The sequence below is a fragment of the Leptosomus discolor genome, chromosome 7, assembly GCF_034619465.1.
Source record: "Leptosomus discolor isolate bLepDis1 chromosome 7, bLepDis1.hap2, whole genome shotgun sequence".
Taxonomy (NCBI): Eukaryota; Metazoa; Chordata; class Aves; order Leptosomiformes; family Leptosomidae; genus Leptosomus; species Leptosomus discolor.
In genome coordinates, this window is record NC_141397.1 from 42,798,506 (window position 1) to 42,824,022 (window position 25,517).

Here is a 25,517-nt window from a genome sequence, read left to right on the forward strand (position 1 = left end):
TAAATCAGCACCAAAATGGTAACCCTCCTCTTGTGCATACAGCTTCTGTCCCAGTGCCAAGGCAGCCTCAAAGCACTCTACCAGCCTGGAATCACTCAGGCAGGAAAAGAGCACCTATTTCCAGTACTTGTATTTCTCGGCCATCCCCTCTACACCAAAACTGCTCCCAAAAGAGTTTCCTGTCCTGTGGTGTGGAAGAAGCTGGATCTACTCCCAGGTTGTCTTTGAGCACTGTGTAAATTTAAGCCCAGCAAATGTCTCAGGTAGGTAGCAGGGAGAGAAAAGAATCCACTGTGAGGCCGCAATGGACCCAACAGGTTAGAGCTGCACAAGCAGGGGAGGGAGTACAAAAAGTGAGACAGATTACCATGTCTAAAGAGAGGGCTGAAAGCATGTGTGTGCAAGCAAAGCCAAGGAAGGTTACATCTGGGAAGTGGCTTCATGACTTTTTGCAGATAACAGTTTCGACCACAAAAGTGTTTTCAAAATGACGAATACGATGACAGTTTCCGGCCTCACGTCGACTGATACCTAGAAGTGATTGAAAGAGAGGAGAGGGGAAATTCAACAAATGATAATCTAGAAGAGCTGCAGCAGCTGGGGGAAGGAAAGCAAATGAGATGCAACCACTGAACACTGAAATGCAGGAGCTACACAGCCCATATGAAAAGCAGCATAATCCGGTCTTTGGAAGAACAGCCATGTTCTCTAGGCCATGGTCATGCAGTATGAGCTGCCATGAGCTGGGGGAGCCACCTGGAAACAGCTAGTTTCAGCTGACAGCATCTCAGTGTTGTCTCAGAGACCTGAAAGCCTCATGAAACCAGCAGAAGTCACAGGCTGGTACAGAGCACAGCTCCAAATACAGCCAAGGAGGTCTTAAAATCACCACCCCTCTGGCTGTTCGTATCCCTGCATGCACTGATGCTGCTATGGCCTCAGCCTCCCTGGGAAACAAGTAATGCTTGCCATGCCCTTAAACTGCAGGACCTCAACTCTGGGCAGCTCTGTCAGGCAGGTACTCCCCTCTTAGGCACAGGTGGTGCCCTGCGGACAAACAGGACTGTGCCCAGGGTCCATAAGAGCAGCAGCCAGCATGCCAGCAGCCCTGTGCACAACTGAGCAGCTTCTGCTGTGAAAGCAACCACGAACTGCAGCCACGGTGACTTCTGCACCCAAATGTTCTCAGCACCCTGCAGCTTCCCCATAGATCCAGACCCAAACTGACTATAGGTTCATGTTCAGGTGGGTCTTTAAGTACACCAGTATCTAAAAATTAATAAACACAAATACTGAAATGAAGGAGTTTTTTGCAGCAATATTATCATTTGTATCTAAGCTACATATTGCTGATTTTCGTGAAATCATTTTAAGGTAGTCCAGTGTTCCCTCTTCATAACTTTTTCTGTATTATTAGGAACTTAATTAAAGGCAATTTGCAGATCTAATCTGCTCTGCATAGCTGCCACTGAAGCGGGTGTCTCCACCAGGGAAATTTTCCAAACAGATCTCAACAGCACTGCTATTAGTTCAAACCCAGGAGCCTACATGCAAATGAATTGCTGGCTCCTGCAACCATTTTCTCAATTAGGGTGATAGACAACAGAAATGCAGGAGCTAGCACCCATTTGCAGCATCATCATCCCAGATTTCGGTTTAGACAAATTAGATTGGAAACACTTCAAAAGATGTCCTGTGTGCTTACACCCACAGGAAAACCTCCCCTCTTGCCATGAAGAGGCCAGCATGGCTGTAACAGCAGAAATAATGACTGTGATGCAGGAGGAAAGCGAGTTAGGACAGCTGAACGTGGCAAGGCTCTTACGTCTCCTCGCACTCCTCCGCTTCAGCCTGTAGGTCTCCTTGCCACTGCAAAGGTGGTAGATGAAGGAACCAAGCTGCTCCATGTCACTGATGTGCTCAGTCGCAATCATCTCCTCTTGGATTATGTATGTCTGAGGCAGGTATGTCCCTTTCTGAAATGACAGTTTCCACCAAAATAAAGCACAAACGGTGCCATGATCTCCCCCTTCAATAGAACTGTCTCACACAGAGCACCAAGGACAGCCAAACGGCAGAAAATTCACTGAAGGCTTAAACTCCACTTACTGAGGCTGGTTAACATGCTTTCCTGTCCTTGCAGTAAACTGTCTCATGCTACTAGCACAGGGCACACAAAACAGATTAGATTCAAAAATTGAATGTTCACGTAGGGGATGAAGCCAGTGTAGGATCAACCCCCCTATAAACTAATCACAGTTCAAAAGGAGGGCATGGAATCTGTAACTCTGAGAGCACAACGAACCCATCTGGAGAGGGATTAAGGCTCAACCAAAATGCCAGGAACTCCACTGAAAATGTGCATTTTACATTTACATTACCCAAGAACACCAGCCCTGCTCAGTTTCCAACAGTTTCCAGAGTTTTACACATTTCCCCCTCCTCCTTGGTCCATTCAGCACAGCTATAATAAAGTACAGCTATAATAATCTCCTGCCCTTAGAGCCCACAGAAACAGGGACTAGAGATGGGCCATGGACCCACTTAGAAACACCACCCTGCATGGTAACAGTGGGCACTTGGGGGAAAGCGAGCTCTCAGCACACTTCCATCACCCCAGGGACATCATCCAAGCGACTCAGTGGCAGTGCAGGAAGGCAGCTCACACCAGGGACTGAGCTGAGGCAAAGCAGCACACACGAGCTCCCTGCTGCTGGGGTGGAGGCCGCTATGAAGACCAGAGTGATAAGTGGGGTGTCTGGTGGGGGGACATGGCGGAAAGCCATCAGGGGCTAGAAAAAAAATGAAGAGGGAGAAAATGGGGGACCTGGGAGCACCCCAGGGACAAAGGCTGCCCCTTTCCCTGCAGGAAAGAGACCTTCTCAGCAATGAGGATTCTCTGCAGCTGATCCCCAGATGATCAGGGCATCTCGCAGCTGTCTGGGCACTGCTTCGGCAATAAGCAGTTTGGTCTAGGGGGCTCTTCTGAGCAGACTGGATGCTAACTAGGCCACGAAGCAAAGACTCACTTCTGGCCCCTTTTGCTTAAGAAGAGTCAAAGAATAAAGCAGCATATCCTGGGACCAATATAGACATAATCAGGTGGAAAAGCAACCAGCACAATTTCAAATATCATCTCTTCAGTTTCCTCCACAGGACTGGTTATTTCCATAGAGATGTACCTGGAAACATGCTGTTTTAACTTAGCACCATGCTGTTGGGCTGGCATACTCTACTGGATCGATAAAGCTCTCCTCTAATGCTGGAGGACTAGATTATTAATGGAAATTTGTACTACACTAACACAACAGTTCTGCAAGAAATTCAATTATTGATTCTCAGTGGGAGAGTGCAGGAGAGGGCATGCAATACATGCAGTATTGGCAGGAGCTGTCATGTTCACACCTGGGGCTGGGGCTCAGGATTTGCCATATCCTTGACACGGTGACAGAGCTTAAAGACACACATGCACACATCCAGTTTCTTCATTGTTTTATATTTAAATAGCTGTGGCAGCCGAAATAGTCAGGAATCATTGCTCTTCCACTGCAGGACTGTGCAATGAGCACGATACCTTCAATTCTCCACCAAAAGCTTTAAGAAAACTAGAGCACTGAGTGTCTCGGGTTTTGCAAAAGCTGTGGATCATCCACCATTTAACTGGGTCATCTCCAACTTCCTGCTGCTGCACAGGTGGAGCATCCCTCCATCCTCTTCTCTCAGATACTTATGCAGCCCTGTTCACTAAACTGTTACACCTAAACAGAATAAAGTCTGCAAGAAGTAGCAAAGCTGCCATTTACAGGTGAAAAATCAGACTCAAGAGGCCTGCTAACACAAATGTGGTGACAGCAGGGCCAAGACCTGAGCCAGGTCTGGGACAGCTGTGGCCACACACAGCAGGAATTGCAGAGCAGGCACAGGGCATGCAGCAACCACACTGCAAAGGGGTACCCTGGCACCAGGCTGGCTGGAGAGGAAAGGACAAAGGAGTTTCACTCAATCTCTGTGCTGCCACAGTCTGCTTGTGCAGACAGCTAGTGTTACTTGCTGGATGAGGTTTAGTCCTAGAAACAGGACTGAAGACACTGAACATCTTCAAAACTAAACTTTCAGCTGGAAACTAGTCTCATTCGTTCGGGACCTTGACTGGATTCAGAGGAGCAGAGAAGGCAAAAGGAGGTACATCATGAGCAAGACAAAAGTCTCTGAGTCCAAGGACCAACGCAGCTCATCCAGCATCCAAACAGGAGCACTTCAGAGCAGGGAGCCAAGTCATCAGGTGAGGAAGGTCCCCCACAGCAGGAAGAAATCTGCCCTCTCTGCCTGACACAGGCCACCAGCAAAGCTGCACCTGTGGACATAAGGATTGCAGGCTCATGGGATAATTCAGCTGCAGAGGGACCTCAGGAGGTCTCCAGTCACACCTCCTGCTCAAAGCAGGAGCAGCTATGAGATCAGACCAGGTTCCTTAGGGCTTTATCCAGTCCGGCCTTGAAAAGTTCCAAAGATTTCAAGAAGGCAGCACAACATCCCTGGGAAACCTGTTCCACTGCTCCTGTCCTCATGGCAAAAAACCTTTTCTGAGCTCAAGACCAAGCTAAACACTTAAAAACAATGTCTCTAAGATGCATGTTAAAAACTCCATAGACTGATTGGACACTTACCCACGCCAATAATCAGAAAGTTATTTAAACCCCCATCTGCTTTGTAGTCTTTTTAAAGAATCAAACATGTAAGACCATTTAAATTGTATTTTATCCCCTTTTAAATTCCATTTCTGATAAAGAGAAAGCATAATTTTCATTGACTGTGATTTTATATGTCTTATTTTAGGATGTGACCAGTATTCCAAATCTGTTTTTTTTTTTCTGGGGCTCTGCTGTCAGCTTGTGCAATCCTGCCTCTTCCATTTCCATTTACGTTCCACATGAACATAAGGAAAAACTTTTTCACTGTGAGGGTGACAGAGCACTGGAACAGGCTGCCCAGAGAGGTTGTGGAGTCTCCTTCTCTGGAGACATTCAAAACCCGCCTGGACGCGTTCCTGTTTGACCTACTCTAGGTGGTCCTGCTCTGGCAGGGCAGTTGGACTAGATGATCTTTTGAGGTCCCTTCCAACCCCTAACATTTTGTGATTTCCCTCTGCCCCAGGGACTGGTCACCTGCTGTGGTCAGAAGCTGTGGCTGGTTTGCAGTGACTGGTAAGTAAACGTGTGTTGTACCACAGCAGGGTTCCCAGCACATTTGCCAGAGGGTGACAGTGCATAAAACTGCGCGGACTGCTAGGAAACAACCTGGGAGTTTGACAAGGACTGAAGATCAGGCATCTTTCAAGGCATAACCTTTTGCTTCTGAGCTTAACCCCTACAAAATTCATCATGCTGCACATAGCAGCAGGTGAGCAAAGGGAAATCAAGAAAGAGCAAGAGTTAGATTGTTTGGGGTTATTTTTCTTCTTTTCTTTTAAATAGACCCTCATAGAAGGGAGTAAGAGACTCAGGCTCAGTGCTTTGCTTTACCTGCAAAAGACCGAGATAGATATGCACCTTCTGCAGTCTTTTTTCCTCAATTCCTACAATCAGCAAACAACAGAGGGAAGGACTCTGCTGCTTCTCTGTCACCCTGACCAGGCTGATCCATCATGCTAGCACTACTGTGCTGACTGCAAAATTAGTATTTCAGCTAAACCTGCTGAAGCCTCTGCTCTACATGAAGGCTCAGCTCTGTCAGGGCCAAGGCTTACTTCCACAGACATAGCAGTTTTGACTTCCCACAAGCTTCCAGCTGGCACCCATAAGCCAACTCAACAAAAGCATGCAAAATAAGCAGAACAGCAGCTGTACCTTCACATTAACCAGCAGCTCCCACAGGTTGCGAGGGGGCATCACAATAGTGGTGTTCAGCTCGATGACATAGCATTTATCCAGTGTTATGTCGTGATAAGCTGTCAGACCCTGTGTTCCAAGCACAGAAATTAAGGAATTGAGACCTTTGCAATGAAATGTAGCTGTGAAAATGGATGAAAAGAGGGAATTCAAGGAAGACAGGAAATTGATTTAAACAACAAACCTGTCCAAGGACCTCCCTACCAAGCAAGACGAGCAGGTTGGAAAATCTCAGAGAGGGCCTTGGGAAGGAGGACAACTCAGTAATAAGACCATCACAGACATATGTGACAAGAGTGATAGTGCTAGGGCATAAGCACCATGCTGGTGCACCCCAGCTCAGCCCCGTGCTATGCCCACAAAAGCCCTGTCAGCTCCTTACTCGCTGGAAATCGTGGATGATATCTGCAGGGTCACTCCCTCCAAACTGGGGCACCGGGACGTTGATTTGCTCGTAGTTCTCCTCAATGTAAATCTTGACATCTTCGTGCAACTCCAGCTGCCCTTTGAATGGCGAATACAGCGAGTCTTCATAAAGGACGCCACAGTGAAACACACTCTCACGGGGCAGCTGTGGGGAGAAGATCCAGGTGGAGGTACAACACTCATACACCCCACTAACAACTCCAGCAAACACAGGAAGAAATGTACCCATACTGGGTAAACACACCCTTTTCAAACAGATGCTGGAGAATACTTCAAGATGAATCTTTTTACCAGAAACTATTCTTGCTATAGGCAGTGCAAAACATCCTTGTGAAATGACCACATCTCCCTTACTGCCAGCCAGATCCAAAGGGAGTAAAGGATTCCTGTGGGATTTCACAAGGAGCCATTCAGAAAGGCAAACCGATTGCCTGTAGGCTCTTAAATTTCACAACCAGGCTGTTCACATCCCTCCATGGCTTCCAGTAACTGAATTTTTTTTACATAAGGCATACAAGCTTGGGGCAAGCAGGGCATTATTTCTAAAGGCACCTGTAGCTTGGATATGGCAAATGCACCAAAACAAAGCAGTTTTACCTCACTGCAAAACAAGAGCTGCTGCTCTCCACGGCTCCAGAAGCACAAGGCATGGGCAAGAGAGCTAATGCAGGGTGAGCAATCAGGTTTGAGCATGAGGATCACAGGGACAAACTGCAGCCACTGGAGACTGAGACATAAAGGCACCATTGCCTTGGCCTCCAAAGCATTTCTGACCACGTTGAACTGGCTTTGCTGTGTCAACGGTTAGGAGCTGTCATTTGGTATCGCAGGCAGGCAGTTGGAGTGACACCGGGTGGCCCCAAAGGAACCAGCAGGCATTTCTCAGTGCCATTTCGCATGCACCAAGGGTAGATAATGACTGGGTGATGAATGAATGCTGTCCATAACCTTGTCGATAATGTTCCTTTAGTGCCAAGGGCTTCTTCTCATAAGGAAGAGTCTACACTGAAAGCCCTGCAACAGGGTGCCATCACACTAACACAGCAGTGCGTGGGAGGGCTGAGCAGGGGTTTTCAGATCAGGTATAAGTGAGCACATGCAATAAAGCCCTGTAGTATCTTAAAACAAAGATTGCAATTAATTTGACAGCAAGAAAATTTATGGAGCAAGGGAGTGTATAAAAAGACTACACTGCTGAGTGGGTAAGTGCTGGCTGCAGAAATGAAGGCAGACAATGGTCCTGGGAGAACTCATTCACTAATAGCTGTTTCGCAAACTGATGCTCTGCGGTTTCTTGGCTAAACACTCAGCGAGCCACAGAGCTCACCAGTTTCCTCCTTAAAAAGCAGCTCTGCCCTGTCTCATTCCCTACGCTCTGACCCACCACAATGCTGCCAGCCCAGCACTCCAGCTAGGCCAGGCTTTGCAAACACTATGTGGAAGAAAAGTTGCTGAATTTAATGGAGGTCGAGGGCTCACCTTCCATACCATCTCCCACTTGCTTTTCATTTCTCTGCTTGCTTTCTTAATAGCAGTGCCTATTTTTGTTAAACCTACAGAGTTTTGCTGTGCTAGTGCCTAAAAAAACCTACTGCAAAAAGCTGTTCCTTTGTCTGTACCTCCCTGCTCTCTGCAGGGCTTGCTCTTCCCTCACAAGAAGCCATGCTTTCAGACTGCCTTACCCCTGGCAGCAATGACGTTTGGTTTAAAAGGTAGAATTGGCAAGATACTTTTAAGGGGTTTAAAAAAAAAAAAAAAAAACAAAACAAAGCAACAAGGGAGGGAAGAAGGTTTCTGGAAGGCCCTTCCTGGCAGTCGGGATGAAGGTGAGCCTGAGCCTATCATTTAAGACATACCTTGTCTGCAATGCCCAGAGGACTGGCTCCCGAGTTACTGCATTGCAAAGCAATAAATAACAGCACCACCTCTTTCAAAGATTGAAGCAGTCTGTCTGGCTGCTCCAGCTGACGAGCCAGCAGTCCTTCCCAACTTGCCCCTACCTGGGTGATGAAGAAGTATCTGTACACATACATCGATGCAAAGACCAAGCCCAGGAGCAGTACGAGGAGACCCATGGTCAGGTAGCACACCCCGCTGAGTGATGACCTCCGGCCCTGCACTGCAGGAGCCGGCTCCTCCTGCAAGACGAAAACAAGAGCATCGGTCAGCTGCTGCTGCAAGGGATCAGAAAAATCAACTATATTTTATGCAAAGGCCATGCACGGGTTGTAGTGCGTGACTAAAGAAAGCAGGCATCGACCTGCAAAGTGACTTCACATCTGACAGCATTCTGGTATGACTAAAACACTTATTGTACACTTTGGTCTCCCAACCCCATACATATATTTATATATATTAAAAAATATGTGTGTCTGTGTTTGTGGACATGCACACATATATGTATACTCTGTTTTCTGCCAACTGCTCAGAACAAAGTCAAGCTTTGTTTCAGTGGGCGATAAGGATTGACTGAAAAAAAGGAAATTAGGAACTAACAGTTCCTGGCTACCGAATGTAACAGCATTTATGTATTTATACTCAAATTTTTTTTTGAAATGCTGCCACTCTTGCAGAATTTTTCAGGCAAAATTTTTGAGGTGGAAATTACTGGTCCCAGAGAGGTACCTCCTGGCCCTGCTGGAGTGAGCCTACCCGAACAGCTGTGTTGATCTTGACTTCATTTTCAAGCAGATTCCTGCACACCTGCCAGGAATATGGTCAGAGCATCAAAAGAAAACGTATCTGCCATTTTCCGAGCACTGCCCAATCTATATAGACAGTAGCCAGCTCACCTCATCACAGCCCTCAAAAAGGAGGGCAGTGAAAAGGCAGGTTTACCTCCTGGGGACCACTCATCCCAGCCTATGATGCTCTTGTTTTTACTACCAAAATAAGCCTCTGAAATGTTAAGCAGGAGGATGTAAAGCCTTTTGGAAGCACATGAAAGAAGATGGTTCAGAGATGCCCCAGTTTCTGCACAGAAGAGCTGAAAGCTGCCCTCAGCTGAGCAGGCAGGCAGGGGAAAGAGGCACCAGGGAGGGCTCCTGCAAATTAACTCCCCTGCACAGTATGTGATCGCACGTGTTTGATTAGAAAGACACTTTCTCCATGGCTAGCTAGAGACTGGAATGAACTGGAAGAACAGATTTAAAAGCAAACAGCTACCTCTCATTTCCAAGATGCATCACATTTTAAAGGAAGAGATGTTTCTTCAGGGTAACATGGCAAATCCTGCAGGGTGGTGCAGGTGCTGAAGCCCCAAGGGAAGATGCCCCTGGGTTCCTGCCACCCTCCAGTGGCATGAGACACACTCTGCCCAGTGAAGCTGGCAGCGAACACCTTTCCCCTTTCTCTGCCACGGAGCTGCCTTTGTGAGAGCAGCAGTTCAGTCCCAGGCTTGGAGGTATCACATTGCTCCTGCCCCAAGACTAGAGCAGCATCTCTGAGGCACCTGTGGGGAGCCTGCCAGGCAGGGATACACACACCCCCCCCCGACCTCCCTGGCACCTAAGCTCCATCAAGGTGCAGAGCCAGGATCCTGCAACCCCTCTTCTACCTGCTCCACTCCCAGCCAACAGAGACTGCTCCAGCTATCGACTTTTTCTTCTAGCAACATTCAGACTGGTAACTGTGAAGACCAAATTGCTTTGGGAGAGCTACAATTCCAGAACACCTCCAGGAGAAATTAATCTGTATTTGTTTCTCCTTCATCCCAGCTGTTGAAAGACCCACAGCACCTCTATTCACCACCAGCTCCCTACACCGAAGGATCAGTGTAATCAGTTTGTTGCTGCTGCTCCAGCAAATGAAGGGATGAGCAAACTAAAAAATACCACATTTTAAATTCACCTCCAATCTTTCCCTTCCTCTCCTTCTGCAGACTGTGACAAGCCACAAAGAAAAGAAAAAAGAGAGAAAAAAAAAAAAATCACATCACTAGAGGAAGTTTAAAGGGTCTCTGACATGAACTGCTAGGACAGGAAAGTCACGCCACATGTCAAGTGTTTCACCAAAACAGATTTCCCCAGACACTTGTCATCAGAGTGCAGAGAGTGGGGGTGAAGAGGAACAAAAAGATCTCCTGCTGCTGACACTGAAGCATGGCTGAGAAAACATCTAATGCTCCGCAAGTGAATTACATCCAAAAGGTGTCAGGTTCCCGTGATGTATAATGCACTGCTCGCTTCCTCTGTGAGCTGCAAGTGCTAACTCCATGGAGAGCTTGGAGAGAGGGTTCAGAAGGACATAGCAACTCAAAGAGGAAAAAAAAAATACTCCCCTAAAAGAAAAACTGTGTTTGAAAAATGGTAGGGAAGGGGAAATAAGAACTTGCTGGTTTGCTATTTGCTAGAGCAGCTCTGTGCACAGCCAGACACAGCAAGACATCACACCTCTCACCGCCAAAGGAGATGAGTTTGGCTCCCTGCAAAGCATCCCTAGCTTTGGGAAAAATGCCCGAGTTTTGCATTTTGGGAGAAGGAGGGGGAAGCAAAGCAGAGCTTTGACCTGGGAGAAGTTACAAAACACCAGGAAAAATGAAAACCACCCTCAAATTCTGAGGCAGGAAAGAAAAAACTCAACTGCAACCATTCCGGTGGAGTGGAGATTAAGGCAGTGAGGTTAAAAATGCTGCCAGGCAGGCCAAGGGGAACAATTAACCACAGTCCTGCAAAATACTGCATAAAAATCACCTGCACAAACCCTCACTAAATCATTCGTCTCCATCCACCAGCCCAGAAGATTAAAAGGCCGACAGCCTTTGTCACTACGAATGAATTACAATTTAAAAGCAACTACACGCCAATCGGCACCTCGGCTTTGGGCTGGAGGCATTCTCAGTGCTGACAGCCTGTGGACAAAGCTGTGCCAGGGTAACAAATCTTCACCAGGTCAGAAAAATCCAAGAAGCTTCTTCCACAGGCTGCTGCCCCGCTCACGCCACAACGTACCTCCTTCCCACAGGACTGCCACTCCCTGCAGCAGAAATGTAGGTATTTTAAAAAAGTAGAAAACCATCACAGCTGATTTCCATCTTTTCTTGCCATAGGAACACCTGGCTCCCCAGCAAGGGAGCAGTTTTCCCCTAAGCTAACCTTATCATAAAAGAGAACGAGGCGGTCACAGCACCAAGCTGCAGGAAAGCCATCCTGGCCAGAAAGACCCCCAGGACCAACTGGCAAACCAAATCACGCACCACCCTAACACCACATGGCAGACTCTGCAGATCTGGCAGCATTGCCAATCTCCACAAATTTCAGTGGTGGGGAAAAGAATTAGACTCAGCAGGTTGGGCCTCCTGAAGAGCAGATCACGCCTTCAAGACATGCATTTCCACAGAGGAACCAATATATTAACATCCAAAAACGCTGTACGTTCACCAGATATTTAACAATATTCTGTAAGAATTCATAAACCAGACACTCTTCCTGCAACAAGTCATTCAACTGATTTTCTGCCTCAAACAGCTATGGATTTTTTTAGCCAAGAGAAATGGGAAAGGTTGGGGTCAAAAGCATCCCTGGGCAGAGGCAGGGACAGGTATTTCAGTTCAGCAAACTGGCTTTCCTTTTCTGTTTTCATAATTTTAAATAGATATTCCAACAGATGGGCATATTTTACACAAAAATCAACATAAGGCCCTTCCTCCCCTCTCTGGGTTCTGCAGAGGACAAACATTCATTTGTTTCTCCAGGAATGAACAGATGGAAAAGCGAGAGCAGCGGAGGAAGAGCATGATGTCTGCGGTCCAGGCTCTACGGATGCGTATGCAAGGCGGATGCACAGACAGATCCACAGCTCTGCAGAGTATCTCATCGTGATTTCAGGGCAAGAAAACCATGCTGCTCCATGCAATGATCCTTTCATTGCTCTGTATTTCTTGGCAGCACCACATGCCCCAGCACCAGTGTGGGCAGCAGAAGCCGCACTTTGCTGATGCTACATAAAGGGCTGGGCTGACTCCCTTTCCAGTGGGAAAACTTGAAGAGGCCACGGGCAGAGCTCCTTCCCCTGCACAACCCCAGGGGAAGGCAGAGCTCACTCTTCCTCTGCATGGGCAGCAAGGGAAAGCATCCATCTCTCAAGCAGAACACCTGCTCGTCTCGGTTTTCTGCCAGGCATTGTCCTGCTAATACTTCATCCCAAAGGTGACAGGCAGAGGCAGCTCCAGCTCATGAGCCTGAATAACCAGGAATGTTGACTTGGCTCCAGTTTGCAGGTGATTGCTTTGCAGACACTCAGCCCAGTGCCTGGCAGAAGACAGGATATTGGAATATAAAAAGGAATTCCTTTCCTTGGATAAAACAGGCTCTTCACTACGCTTCAGCACCCTGCCTGCTCGCAGGGCTGGTGCAGGAACAGAGCACAGGCAGCGGATACCCAGATGGGAGTGCATGAAGTTATGATACAGACCATTTGGTAGAGGAGGCTTGAAAATAGCCTGAGGTGGGGTGGGAAAAGTCCTAATTCAGTCTTTGTGGATCTTCAGAATTTCAGGTCTTGCTGAGGACATGATGAAAATGGCTGGTATCCTGTTGTCCCTGTTTGTTACCGAATGGCTAAGGAACATCTCACCTACATGGGGGTGGGGGACAGAAGCCTGGTTGTGCTTTACAGCTGCAATGTCCAGTCCATAGCATGGAAATCAAATCCAAAGACTAGAGTAAGACAGAGCAGGGAAACCATCAATGCCTGCTGGGCACTGCTGAGGGCACCTACTGCTGAGCAAACCCTCCTGGCTTCATGGTGCCGAGCCTTGGGACACACAACACTAGCAGAAGGTGCTAGCAAGAACGATACTCAGTGAGGTGTTGTCTTTGGTATTTCTCATGAATACATTACAGGGTTATGAAAAAATGGATATTTGATTCTATCGCTCCTTCATAACCAATATCTCACTGAAGATGACAGAAGTAAGGAAATTGCAAGTGTCATGTCATGCCTTGTTCCCGCCTGAGTTGCACATTGCCTTGGCAGAGGTGGACTCTGCTTATACCCTTTTCCTGCTTCTTCAGCTTTGGAAACAGCTCTAAGTTCTCCACAAATCATTCTTCCTGCATTTCTGAAACACACAGGTTTGAAATGTTTCATTTTAGGTGTGGCAGGGCCTGACAAACAGGGGACACAGCTTGGCAAGTGTCTAAATGTACGTCCCCAACAGGCAAAGAAGCTTGGGGCAACTAAAAATTTTAGATGTGATTTTGACAATTGACAAGTGAGAAGAGAAATGTGATGCAGAGTAAATACTCAAAGGGATGTGGTTCGGAGAGGAGTGCTAGCTGAAAGGTGGTAAAATATGTCATCCCTCTCTGAGAGGTCACTTGTTTCAAGGGAGCAGCAGACTGAGCTCTTGACGTAGATGTACTGATGTAATTATGGACACCGCCACAGGCAGCCATGGCTTCCTCAAAGGATGCAGGCTCGAAACCTAAGAAACCCACATCAGAAAATCTAACTGATCTCACCATTTACTCATTTCTGGTAACCAAAGGCCAATACAGACTACAGGAAAATTAAAAAATCAGTTCAAGGTCTCTACCTCCAGCACATCAAGTCCCATATTCACAGTCAAAATCAGTTACTGCTTTACAAAATGTAAAGACTTGCAATAGTGGCGCCTCCATTGCCTTCAGATGGAAAATCCTCATAGCTGACTGCTGGAAAATTGTAGTGCTGCTGCAGTGGGTGTAAGGTGGTATGGACTGACCTCTCCTCTGATGTGCCGGTCTTGGCTTTGAGTGCCACCTGGTGAACCTGCTTTAGCAGAGGGGTTGGGCTAGATGATCTCCAGAGGTCCCTTCCAACCCCTACCATTCTGTGAAAGCAACCCCCATGTCTGCACCAACACAGCCTGCTCTTCCTGCATGCGAAGAAAAGCCCTCTCATCCATCCACCCCACAGACAGTATCCCTACTACCTGCAGGTGCTGAGCACTGCTGGCACTTACTGCCGCTGCTCTGTATGACAAAAAGCACCAGAGAGTTTGTGGGATAAATTGTAGGGCAAGGAGATCCAGACTTGATCCCAGAGACTCCCATATTTAGGCAATTCAGACCCAGGGGAGCTGGGTGGTGAAGAGCCCCCAGGGACAGCCAGGGTTCGAGACTGGAGCACTTGCCAAGCTAGAGCTCTGGAGATGGAAAGTGAGATACTACACACAGGGAAAAGGCAGAGGGAGAAAGACAAGAAGGGGAAGAAAAACAGATAAACCATTGCAGCAAAGGCAGTTCATCCTTGTATTCACCAAAGCATCTCCCATGCTCCAAAAAAGGCTCCTCTGCCAGATGAACAACAAAAAAACCCAACCAACCAACCAACCAACCAAACAAAAAAGAGTCCTGTCCTCAAGAGCAGTTACACTTGGAGGGAGGAGGGGGAGTGAAATGAAGAGAAACACCAGGTGATACCAAGGGGCAAACAGTGCCTGGGCCACTGCCCTGTCCAAGTGTCTGTCACAGGGGTCAGTGCTCAGCACTAGCAATAAGAGGCCTGTGAACGAGACTGTTACCTGGATGGAGAGTCCTTCTAGGCTGAAGAGCGTTTCTAATGCTTTAGAGGTCAGAAAAGAAAATAACGCATGTATGCATGGAGAGAGATATACATATATACACACATACATACATATGGCACGCAGTTTCCAAGGCAACTGAACTCCCTGCACACAGTACTTCAGCGGCGCTTGTGCAGGGCATGCAGCAGCATTTCCAGAGAGAACGCAAATGATGGCTTTTGGACTCAAAGATGCCTGGAAGCCAATGGAAAAAAAAAAAGTCTGTAATTAAGAGACTATCACAGCCAAAGGCAAAAAGGCTGCGATAAACGAATCTAATCACATCTTTAAATGACACCATGGCACGTGACTAGGAACAAAACCACCCACCTCAGGAGTCCCTTCGCAGCGCTGGAAATTAGAATATCAAAACCAACCACTGGCTAATTAAAACCCCCAGCTTTGTTGCTATATGACATAGACAGCAGGATGCTAAAAATGCAGCCTAGCATGTGGGAGCTCCTAAGCGCTCAGTGATCATATTTTCCTTCCCCCCCCGTCAGCAAGAGAGATATAAACCCCCCTCTTTTCTCCTTTTTCCACTCCTTTCTAGAACTAAGGGGCTGCTTCTCCGTCTTTGCACAGGAGTGAGGAATTAATTTCCTCTTTTTTTATATTTTATTTTTTGGCAGAGGCACAACAACTTCCAGCTGGAGTTTTTCCAGCCTCCCTCTCCTCTTTCCCAGGAGTAAAACCATTCAGAGCATTAGCAGGGATAACAAAGCCCCTTGTAAAAATAAGGCTATTCTTACCAGGCACATAGCTAAAGCCCCAAGCATCACACTGAGCAGGCAGACAGGCAGAGAGAAAACAAACAGCTCTGATAAAGAGGCAAAGAATGTCCCAACCTGGTTGTTTAACAGCCTGAATGCCAAAATATGGAATCTCATAAACACAGCCCGATTTCCAGAAATCAACAGGAGCTGCAGCCACTCACTGCAACGATGGGGAAAATCAGTCTCTGCCCCAGTGCAGCTCCACCACCACAGCTCAAAGGCTCTGGAGCACCTGGGCAGACCTCACCTGGGAGGGGGAAGGAGCAAGCACAGCCAAGTGAAGGCCAGGGTTTTTTTTTGCAACCCTGAACTGAGAAGCAGCATTAAAATAATGGGAATTTTCACCAGAAGAAAGAAGGTTAAGCTTTGGCATCGGGTCTCAAAACCTATCTAGAGCAATTAAAGACAAAAGGCAGCTCAAGCAAGAGTGAAGCAGAGCAGCTGCTCTGGGAATAGAGGAAGCTCTTAAATCAAGGGGTTGGCAAAGTTAAAGAGAGATACTTGATTCAAAGGTAAAGACATGCAGGTGAGCAGACACCTGACTCTTTTAAAGGCCTTTGACTAATGCCAAAAATACTCAAGAACGTTGAGAAACTGAAGTAAGAAAATACTAACAGCTTTCAGCTTGTTCTTGGTGTAGCTGAGTCTTCCTTCTCCTCCCAGGTGAAGCTGCTACAAGCTGCCCACAAAACCAGTCTGCTTGCTTCCACCTTCATGCGTGGATTGGGAAGAATCAAGTCACAAGCCTGACTGCCCACCAAAGTGACGACCAGTCCCATGCCAGGACAGTGGGACCACACGTTCGGGAAGGAGCTGGACAGCCACACACTCACCTTTTCCCAGACTAAAATTGTACATTTGCTCCAATATAAAACAAACACAAGTACCAACCTACGCAAGATGCCCAGGGAGTCCTGGTCACAAGCCAAGAGAGTTAGCGACCGATTTTGCAAAAGGTGCGAAGGATTGGATGCCGTCTCAACATATTTGAAAGCAGAAAACGTGACAGGGAAAAGACCTCCACACACATCAAAAGCCTTCACAGGATTTCACCTGAAGTTGTTCACCATCAGTGATGGCTTTGGATCCTAGTGAAGCACCAGAGCAGAGCAACAGCTGGGCGGAAGACTCATTTGAACACCATCGCTGGGCTCTAACTACTGCTTACCCTCAAGGATAGCCTGGGTAGTTTTGGGGTCCAAACAAATGTACAATTTAAAACTACAGCACTCACCTCTGAGCTTCCATAGTCAGGCAGGTGGAGATGGCGAAGAGCAAATTAGCCATTTTGGATGTCGCCAAGGGCAAGCCAAGCACTGCTGATCTGATTGTGGCCAATTAAGCCATCACTGTCCCACCTCCCTCTTCTGCTAGAGGCGACGGATTCCCAAAAGGCTGGGAGAAAGGAGGACACAGCCATGCCCAAGACGATTATGATTATCAGCTGGAACAGCTAAGGTACTGCCTTCTGCTGGCTCTGCAGATGAGCAGGGGAATCAGAGCTGTAAACCCATACTGTTCACTCTGAGCAGAGTCCAGCATTTCCCAGAGTTCATGCTGAAGTACCTTAATAAGGTACCAGATTTCAGATTGCAACATTTGCCTCTTCCCTGAAAATCAGGACTTACACAGTGTCACACCATAAAACGAAGTCACTGCTTCCTTTCAGAACACTGAAAGTGATTATCTCTTCTCCCAGCAGCAGCATAGGAAAACCCTAACGATCAGTCCTACACTCAAAAATTTACCACAAAGAAACGGTACCTAGTTTAACAACAGCAAGAAAGGGGAGGCAAATTTACCCTTCTCAGCTTTATTGTTCAAACTGACTTCAACGGTAGTGCATAGCAGCAAAGAAGACAACTCTGCAAAGCAAGTGCAGAGGAATGAATTAAAAAAAAAAAAAAACAACAAACCTCCTCACACACTGTCCTCCCTCAAACTGTAACACTGGCATTAAAAAAAAACCAAACATGCTTAGGTTCCCGCACATCACATGGGAAGAAAATACCCATCCAGAAGTGAAAATGCCTTTTCCATCTCCTGTAAACCCATTAATGAGCAAAGGTTCGGTAGCACAAAAGCAGGAATTGCAAAACCACGCACAAGGACAACTCCTCCTCCCTAGATACTCCATCTCTCCAGACCTGGAAGCAGTGCTCTGCCGCGCAGGACCTCCCCTCCTCTGAGCAGCCATACACAACACCTGCCAGGCCACCTCTCCCCAAACAGCCACGCAAGCAGCGTGGTGCAGTGAGGGGGTGAATACCCATGTTCTGCTTATCACTGCACAGCACAGGGCTTCTTAAAGCAGAGCAAGGAGGGCTCCTGTCCTACAGACGGGACCTATAGCACTGCAGTATTAATACATGCAGCACACACAGCAAACCTTCTGCCTCAACACTTACATTTGGTTCATTTGTGCCCTTTAAAATGGCCTCTTTTAAAAGATATTTCTTGGTTTTCTGTGTTTTACCAAAGACATTGCTGTGCCCAAAGCTGGTAAACACAACAGGTTCTTCATGTGCAAAGCTGCATTGGCTTTTGCTCTCCTCCAGCTTTGGGAGCATGCACACCTCTAGACAGACATTTCAAGCTTCTCCATCTCCAGCTCTTCAGTCTACATCTCTTTGGTGAAAGAGAGCTTCCAAATTCAGTCATATTTATAATATTTCTGCTAGAAATAGTCATTCCTTCTCCTACCCCGCCAGTTTTAGCCAGATCCTTTGTCATGATCAGCTGGAATATCAAATATTCATATCCGGAGTCTGGTAAGACACTCAAGTGTAGTATTGCACTAGAGCGGACCCTGTAAGGGTCTGGAGACATTTTTTCCAATTCAGCCCTTTTCCTCTGCTTCCAAGACATCCCCAAACCATAGAGAACCATGAAACAGCAACAATGCTTCTTTTTAAGCTGATGACTCCATACAGGACACAAGAAGTCACCATTTCAGCTCACGTGGATATGGGAGAGTTGGGCAAAGGCCAGGAATCACCTTCTGTTACAGGAGACAGCTTTTTCAAATTAATATCTACCATGTTTAGATCCCTAAATCAAGACCTCAATATGGTGAAAATACCCACAGCTCAGGAGCAGCAAGCCTGGACTCAAGCCCATAAACATGTAAATGAGCGTAATCAATCCACATCGCTGCCAGCTAGTTTTTCTCCCTCTCTCCGGATTTACAGCTTGCTTTGTGAAAAAGCCTGTTTAAAAGACTTTTACTCACATCCTCTTCCCTTGCCATCTGTTGTCCACCTCACAGTATCCTGCAAGGAAGTCACTCACAAAACCCAGCATTGCACTGGCACAGCAGCTTCCAGCAACCTGGCGTGACTCCACTTTATAGGGCCGGCAGGGATGCCAGCACAGCCAGCAAGAGCCACTGCTCCTCCACTGGCTTCACGTGCCAGAGCCCAGCTCTGCAGCATCACTGCTCACAATGCACTGGTACCTCTCGGAAGGCCAGGAGCAGCATTGCTGCCCATCCTGCTCTGATCTGCTGCCACCTCCCACAAAGCACAAGTCCTCTTGGGCTTGCTCAGGTGGATGTAAAGCAATCATGTCTCACCATGCGCACCTGAGTGCAAGAAAAGGCAGGGGAGCAGAGGCACAGCAACAGCCCCAGCAGCGAGATACTGTTTGCTAAGAGCTCTGCATTCACAGTGAACCTGCTCCTCACTGAGGAGTTTTGCAGGGGCAGTCACAGGAAAGAGAGGTTCCCAGGCACCAGAGAGGCAGCCACCTCCTCAGGGAACACACTCCCCAAGGGTTTCAGGGCTTTCCCCTGCTATTTCTGTACAAACAGGGAAACAACGCTCGGTGAGGGAGCTGCCGCCGGTTTCCCCGGGCTGGCAGCAAGGAGGAGGCTGGGGCAGCTGGAGAGCGGCACCCTGCAGCCCAGAAGCTGAGGCACCCCACTGGACAGTAGTCATGCTGAGGTGTAGCCTACAAAGAGAGCACACAGAGAGACAGAAGGCTTGGACAGATTCAGCGCTGGGCAGCAGGCAGCTCCTTGTGGGAAGCTTTTCCATACAACCAGTAAGGGCGCAACCCAAAGCCCACCAAAAGGAAGAGTCTCTTCGAGTCTTGGGGAATGCAGTCCAGATGAAAGGTACGAAGCCAAAGCCTAGTATTACTGCAACCAACCAACAGCAAAACATCAGTCACACCCACAGGACACCATTGTGGGCATCCTGGAAAGCCCCTCGCAGCCCCCAGGCCTATGACCCACTGCTGAGATGTTTCCAGCAGGCTTGCCAGGCCTGCGGGCATGGGGAGAGCTCTCCCATCCCTCCTGCTGCGCCCACAAAGCTCTTCTCTCCCATCAGCCAGACCTAGCAGTCACAGCCTGAGCAGACACTGTCCTCCCCTTGACGTTCACCCTTTTGGCAAGCCAACAATGAACATGATCGCACATGCTATCTCAGCACAGCCTTTCCCAGACACAGGACAACAGGTTTTGCTTTCTGCTTCCTCTCCCCAAAGGTTTCTGTGAAAGCAACCCCCTGTGCACACAGGTGTCTTCCCATTGTCTGCAAACCATCCCAGTCCCCTCGTACACCCAGTTTGCTCTGCAGCGCTCGCTGTAAGGCACAATTCACCCCAGGCAGGCAGGTAGGAGCGTCTGGCAGAGCCCGTGGCCAGGAAGGCATAGCAGCCAGTCTCCGCCATGTACAGAGCAAAGGGGATGAGAGGTGCCCCTTTCCTCAAATACTTATCATTTACATCTCATGAAGCAGAAGATTTTAGTGAAACCCCTTCTCTGGCTCTTGCACTGTCTCTGCAGAACAACTAGCTGCAAGTATTAGAGGGGTTTACATGCAATCAACTAAAAAAACCCACCACCAAATCAAATTTTAAGTGGAGAGCTCCAGACATTAGTTTTACTTAGTTCCTGTGGATTTCAATGTCCATCACAAACACAAGAAACATATTTCTCAGAGCAGTTAAAGACACAGCGTAGCTATTTATTTCCATTTCAGATTGTAAATCTGGAGTTCAATTAAAAATCACTGAATACTATTTTGCATCTAAGAAAGTATTTGCCAACAAACAAACAGATTATTTTACTGACTGCATAACCTCAAACTGCCTTCTGTTCGAGGCTGGTACATTCTCCTAGCTCATAATAATGGCAACGAGACTGATTCTTTTACAAGCCCTTAAAATGTTGCAATTGCCTCAAAATTATGTGGATTTTTCTGACAGAGTTCAAATTGCATATTCTTTCTGATTCAAACTGAGCTGCACAGGGGAGAAACAAGGCTCAGCACATGTGAACTTGCTGTCAGGACTCCTCACCTACTACTTTTCAGGACACATTAGCATCACAGACATCTTCCTGCCTGCCACATTTTTGCATTCCCAGAGCACCTGCCAAAATTCACAGGCTGCGGAAGCCACCGCTGAATCATTTCCCAGCTCTGGCTCCTATCACTGGGACTGAAGTCGTGAGATCAAGGAGAAAAGGAATGCAGAGCATCTTGTTTGCATGTCACCAATGCCATTTTGCTGCAAGGCAGCTAGAGGAAGACACTCACAGGCAGGAATTATTAGCAGCAGGAGAGAGAGCATGGCAAGAAAGCCTGGCTATGGAAAGACCAACCCCACAAGTTGGATGCTTTACAAAGCAGCACACCCCCTCAGTCCAGCTAGATACAAACTACACCAAAGAATATGGTGTCACAGACACCCTGAAAAACAGCATCAGGAAAAGGCCACCTTCTTGTCAGTGGATGTGCTGCTCCCTGGACTCCCTCATGCTGCACTAACTCTCCACAATCTGCTCCCACCCTTCTGTCATGGGTCTTAGGCTGATCTTCTTACATGTCTGTCTGCTGGAATTAAAAGACTGTTGAAGAGCCTTTGTTCTAAATTAATGTTTTTAAGTTCCTTTGTAGTTCACATGGGTTTAAAAGAACAACAGGAGTCAGAGAAAGGCCCAAGGCAACATAAAGAACCCAAAATTTATTATTTGCTATCTAAGCCAATTTCATTCAGCTGGCAGAACTCGAATCAGAATAATTTTGATTGCTTGTATCTGGCAGCACTAATAAAGGAAATAAGCTTCTATCACTTTTATTTTCTATTTTATTATTATTTTTTAAATTCCTTTTCTCACAGTGCTCATGAGAAGGAGATGGATCCTGCTCAAGCTCGTGCAGGATCAGCAGAACAACCGACTTCCCAGCTGTGGAAAGCTGGTTTAATGGCAGCATGAGCTCGAAGTCCAGTGTGATAATCAACTTTCAGGATCAGACATCAAAGGTGGGAAGAAATCTACCACCTTCTTTTGTTCGTAATTAGGGAAAGATGAAGTCTGGAAATCACCAAGATATCACAGTTGGCCACATTCCCCCATTACAGGTTTCTATACAGCTCCTAGGCATTAGATTACTAGATGCAGTCATGGCAGACTGAGCACATTCAGACACTGACAGCACAGCTGAGAGATGCAAGCACATCCATGTGAGATATGAGAGATCATTACAATGTGACTCCTTCAACTCTCTGCAGAACTGAGCAATCTCCTGAAGCCCCTACTGCAGAGCAACACTCTGGGACAGGCAATTCCCACTCACTCGGCAAGGCACATGAGGAGGGACGCTCTGCACTGCTGCAGGAATAGAGCAAATCACAGGTCTGTTGCAGTTTTTTGAATCAGGGATATAATAGGATTTGACAAATGACCAAACTGCACACAGAGTCCGAGGCATTTATGAGGAATACAGAAATGCCATTTAAGTCTCCTGCTCTGATACAGAAGCTCTATAACGAGGCAGACTTGATGCTGTGGATCAGGCCCATCTCTCTGGACAACACCCTCCCCCTATGCAGTGTGATATTCACCCCAGTGGGTCTACCCTCACAGAAGAGCTCGCAAGCTAGGGCTTCTCTTCTAGCACAAGAGGCATTCAGAAATGCTCAACTCCTGACCACACACAACAGTGCTCATTTCACCTTCCCCTCCTTGAGAGGGGCACGGGCTGGACTACCACTGGTACGTGCCCAGCACCACCTGCCACTGCCTGCCCGTGATTCATGCCGTCCCAGTGGGACTCGACAGAACTCTACCCCAAGGCCCCAGCCACGCTCTGCATCTGCTAGGGATGCCCCAGTGCCTCCATTCACCTCGTGCCTGGCAGGATCCCAACCTCGGCCGGCACGAGAGCCCATTCCCCTCTGATACCCAGCACCTGAAGCCAGCAAAGCAATTCAACTTCAGCATGTGAACTCCCATCCTGAAAGCTGCAAGGCATCTAGAGAGCTGTGTGTGCTCTTGTCCCCCTTGCTTCTAATTTTGCTCCAGCTCCAGCACCAGCCGTTTTGTTCCTCTTGCTTCTTCTCCATGCCAACTCTAAGCCTCCAGAGATGTTAGAATCTGAAATCCACCCACGAACGATCAATCCCAAATTACATTCCCCCAGGCAAAACCACCTAGACCAAAGGGATGAGTTCCGATGACACTTGTCCGCGCTGGCCGTTTACTTCAGCGCCCAAGGACGGCCGCTGTCCGCAATGGCGCAACTACCCTCCCCTGCCCCCGCCCCATCCCCTCCTCACTTCTCCAAACTCCAGGCCAGGACGCGAGCTAACACCCATAAAACCGGACGCTTTCATCTCTCCCAGGGCGCCTCTCTGAACAGGAGCGGGCTCCCAGCAGACACCCGGCCTCTCGCACGCCCCTTCCAGCTCCCATCGGCTCCAACTTAGCCGAAAAGGGGGAAAAGCCCGGCGCGAAGACGGCTATCGCCCGGTGGGGCCGCCCGCCCGGTGGGGGCCGGTTTGCACAGCCCGGGCCGCGCCGCCCGCCCGCCCCCGCCCCGCACTCACGGCGCCCGGGGGCAGCAGCACGGCGCCCGCCGCCCCATCGCCCGCCTTCGCCTTCTCCTTCTCTGGCTTCAGCGCCGCCGGCGGCTGCTGGACGCCGATCTTCACCATGGCCCCGCGTCGCCGCCGCCGCCGCCCGCGCCGCCGCCGGCACGGGCACCGCCCCGGGGAGGGGCCGCCACCGCCCCCGGCAGAGCCCCGCGGCGCTCCGGCACCGGGGAGGGAGCGGGATGTCCCCCAAGCGCCCCCCGCGCCTAGGGCTGCGAAGGCAAAGGGGGGGTTGCAGCCACCGGGGCACCAGCGGGCCTCGGGGGGGGATCGGCTGCACCGTCCGAGAACGCGGGCAGTTAACCCTGGCGTTAGGGATCCGCCTGCCAGCTGCGCCCACGGCTGCTGCCCCCCCTCGGCCGAAAGCTGTGCGCTCCCCCCACCAGCCACCCTCAGCAGGCGGCTGCAGGTTCGCGACACGGAGAGTGCCCCGCGGCCCCAGCAAACCCGGGCCGGGTGCAGCGCTGTATTTTCACTACTTCAAGTGGCACTGCTGAAATCGGGTCAGCAAATGGGAAAAAGAAACCAACAACAATATGAAACAAAACTAAACAACACTCCAAGGCTGAAGATGCATCAGCCTGGAAGAGATGCACACAGAGAGCAAGGATTACTCTGGGGAAAGGTGGGGAAAACCCAGCTGCTCTTCGTTTCAAGGCCTGAGGCCAGAATCCCTGGAGAAACCCAAGATATTCAGGTGGTCTCTCGCTCAGGCTCAGCTCGGGGCAGCAGGACAGATAGATTACCTTCATCACGGGCACAATGATATAGAAAAAGCCCTTCCTGACAAGCAGTGTGGCACGCAGAACAGAAGGGGGAGGGGGCTGCTTTTGTGCCACTGATTCTGCTCTGGTGCCACTGGATGCTGGTTGGAGCAGCTGGGAGCAGAGCTGGCTGCGAGGGGCTGCAGACACAAAAGGCGCTTTGAACAGCAGAACAGCCGGGTATTACACAGCTGTACTCGGGATTCACTGAAGCACTTGCACAGCAAGGAGTGAAGAACACATGTTGACAGTTTTCTTAAGGTAACAAAATCGGAAAAAACATTAACAAAACTCTGTCAGCTGTGGGTAGTAAAGAAAGTAGCAAACTGTCAGTGGAGAAACACAGCAATACCCTTACATCGATTAGGTCCACTTAAACATAGTATTTATTTATAATAAAGCCATTATGATAATTTTTCTTTCGATCCAGAAGGATTCATTATGTACTGAGTGCTTTACATCATGTTATGAACTAACCCATTGAGGAATTAGTGCTAAATTGTATTTGCAAAAGGCATGTTTGGCAGAGATTCAATATTGACTCACAATAACAATTGCTCATAGTGCTGACTTGCCATTGTTCAATATTTAGAGCTGCTCAGTCCTCCCAGCATCCTGTTGTGTGGGTACAAGTTACATTGGTATCGCAAATTTTATCTCACACAGAGATACAGGGCAGCATTTCCAAAACAGCCCGTAATTTTAGGAGCTTAAACTGAGACAAGATGTCCCTGAGTTTCTGGCCTCAGGAGTGCTTACAGCCAGATCCAAACATCTCACACTCAACATGCAAACCAAGAGACACCATCAGGATCTTCCGTGACAAAGGCTATAAGGCAATCTCTAACTACTCTAACAACGTTTATCCTAAATGGTATGTAGCTTTAGAGCAAGGAAGTGTCCAGAACAGGCACAGAGGGGCAGAAATCCCTGCGCCCCAGTCCTCTCAATCCACCAGGTTTATCCTGCTTTCTATCCCCTTCATCACTCCTGGGCACAGATTTGGCTCTTTTTGTGTTGTTCGGATACACTCCTCCTCGTGCACAGCACTCTGTACCAGAAACTACGTTAGCTCCTTTGTCTCCAGTCCAGTGATCCACTGGGCAGTTCTCATCACAGAGAAGAAATCTAAAGCCAGGATGCCAGCTGGGGAAAAGTAACATGAAATATCTCAATACATCTGATAAACGGCAGAGAAAGCTCAACAGTTTAAAGGCAGAAGTTGTAGAAA

The 25,517-nt window shown here is 48.3% G+C and overlaps 1 protein-coding gene across 1 annotated transcript; it reads right to left on the reverse strand.

Annotated features, from left to right (window-relative positions):
• Positions 1-439: 439 nt before the first annotated feature.
• ITM2C (integral membrane protein 2C) lies at positions 440-23,585 on the reverse strand. The gene is made up of 6 exons (XM_086468131.1): positions 23,478-23,585; positions 8,315-8,452; positions 6,271-6,459; positions 5,847-5,957; positions 1,826-1,976; positions 440-531 (listed from the first exon to the last, which is right to left on the reverse strand). Exons 1-6 carry the CDS (start codon positions 23,583-23,585, stop codon positions 440-442), a joined length of 789 nt encoding a protein of 262 aa, XP_086324257.1.
• Positions 23,586-25,517: the final 1,932 nt, after the last annotated feature.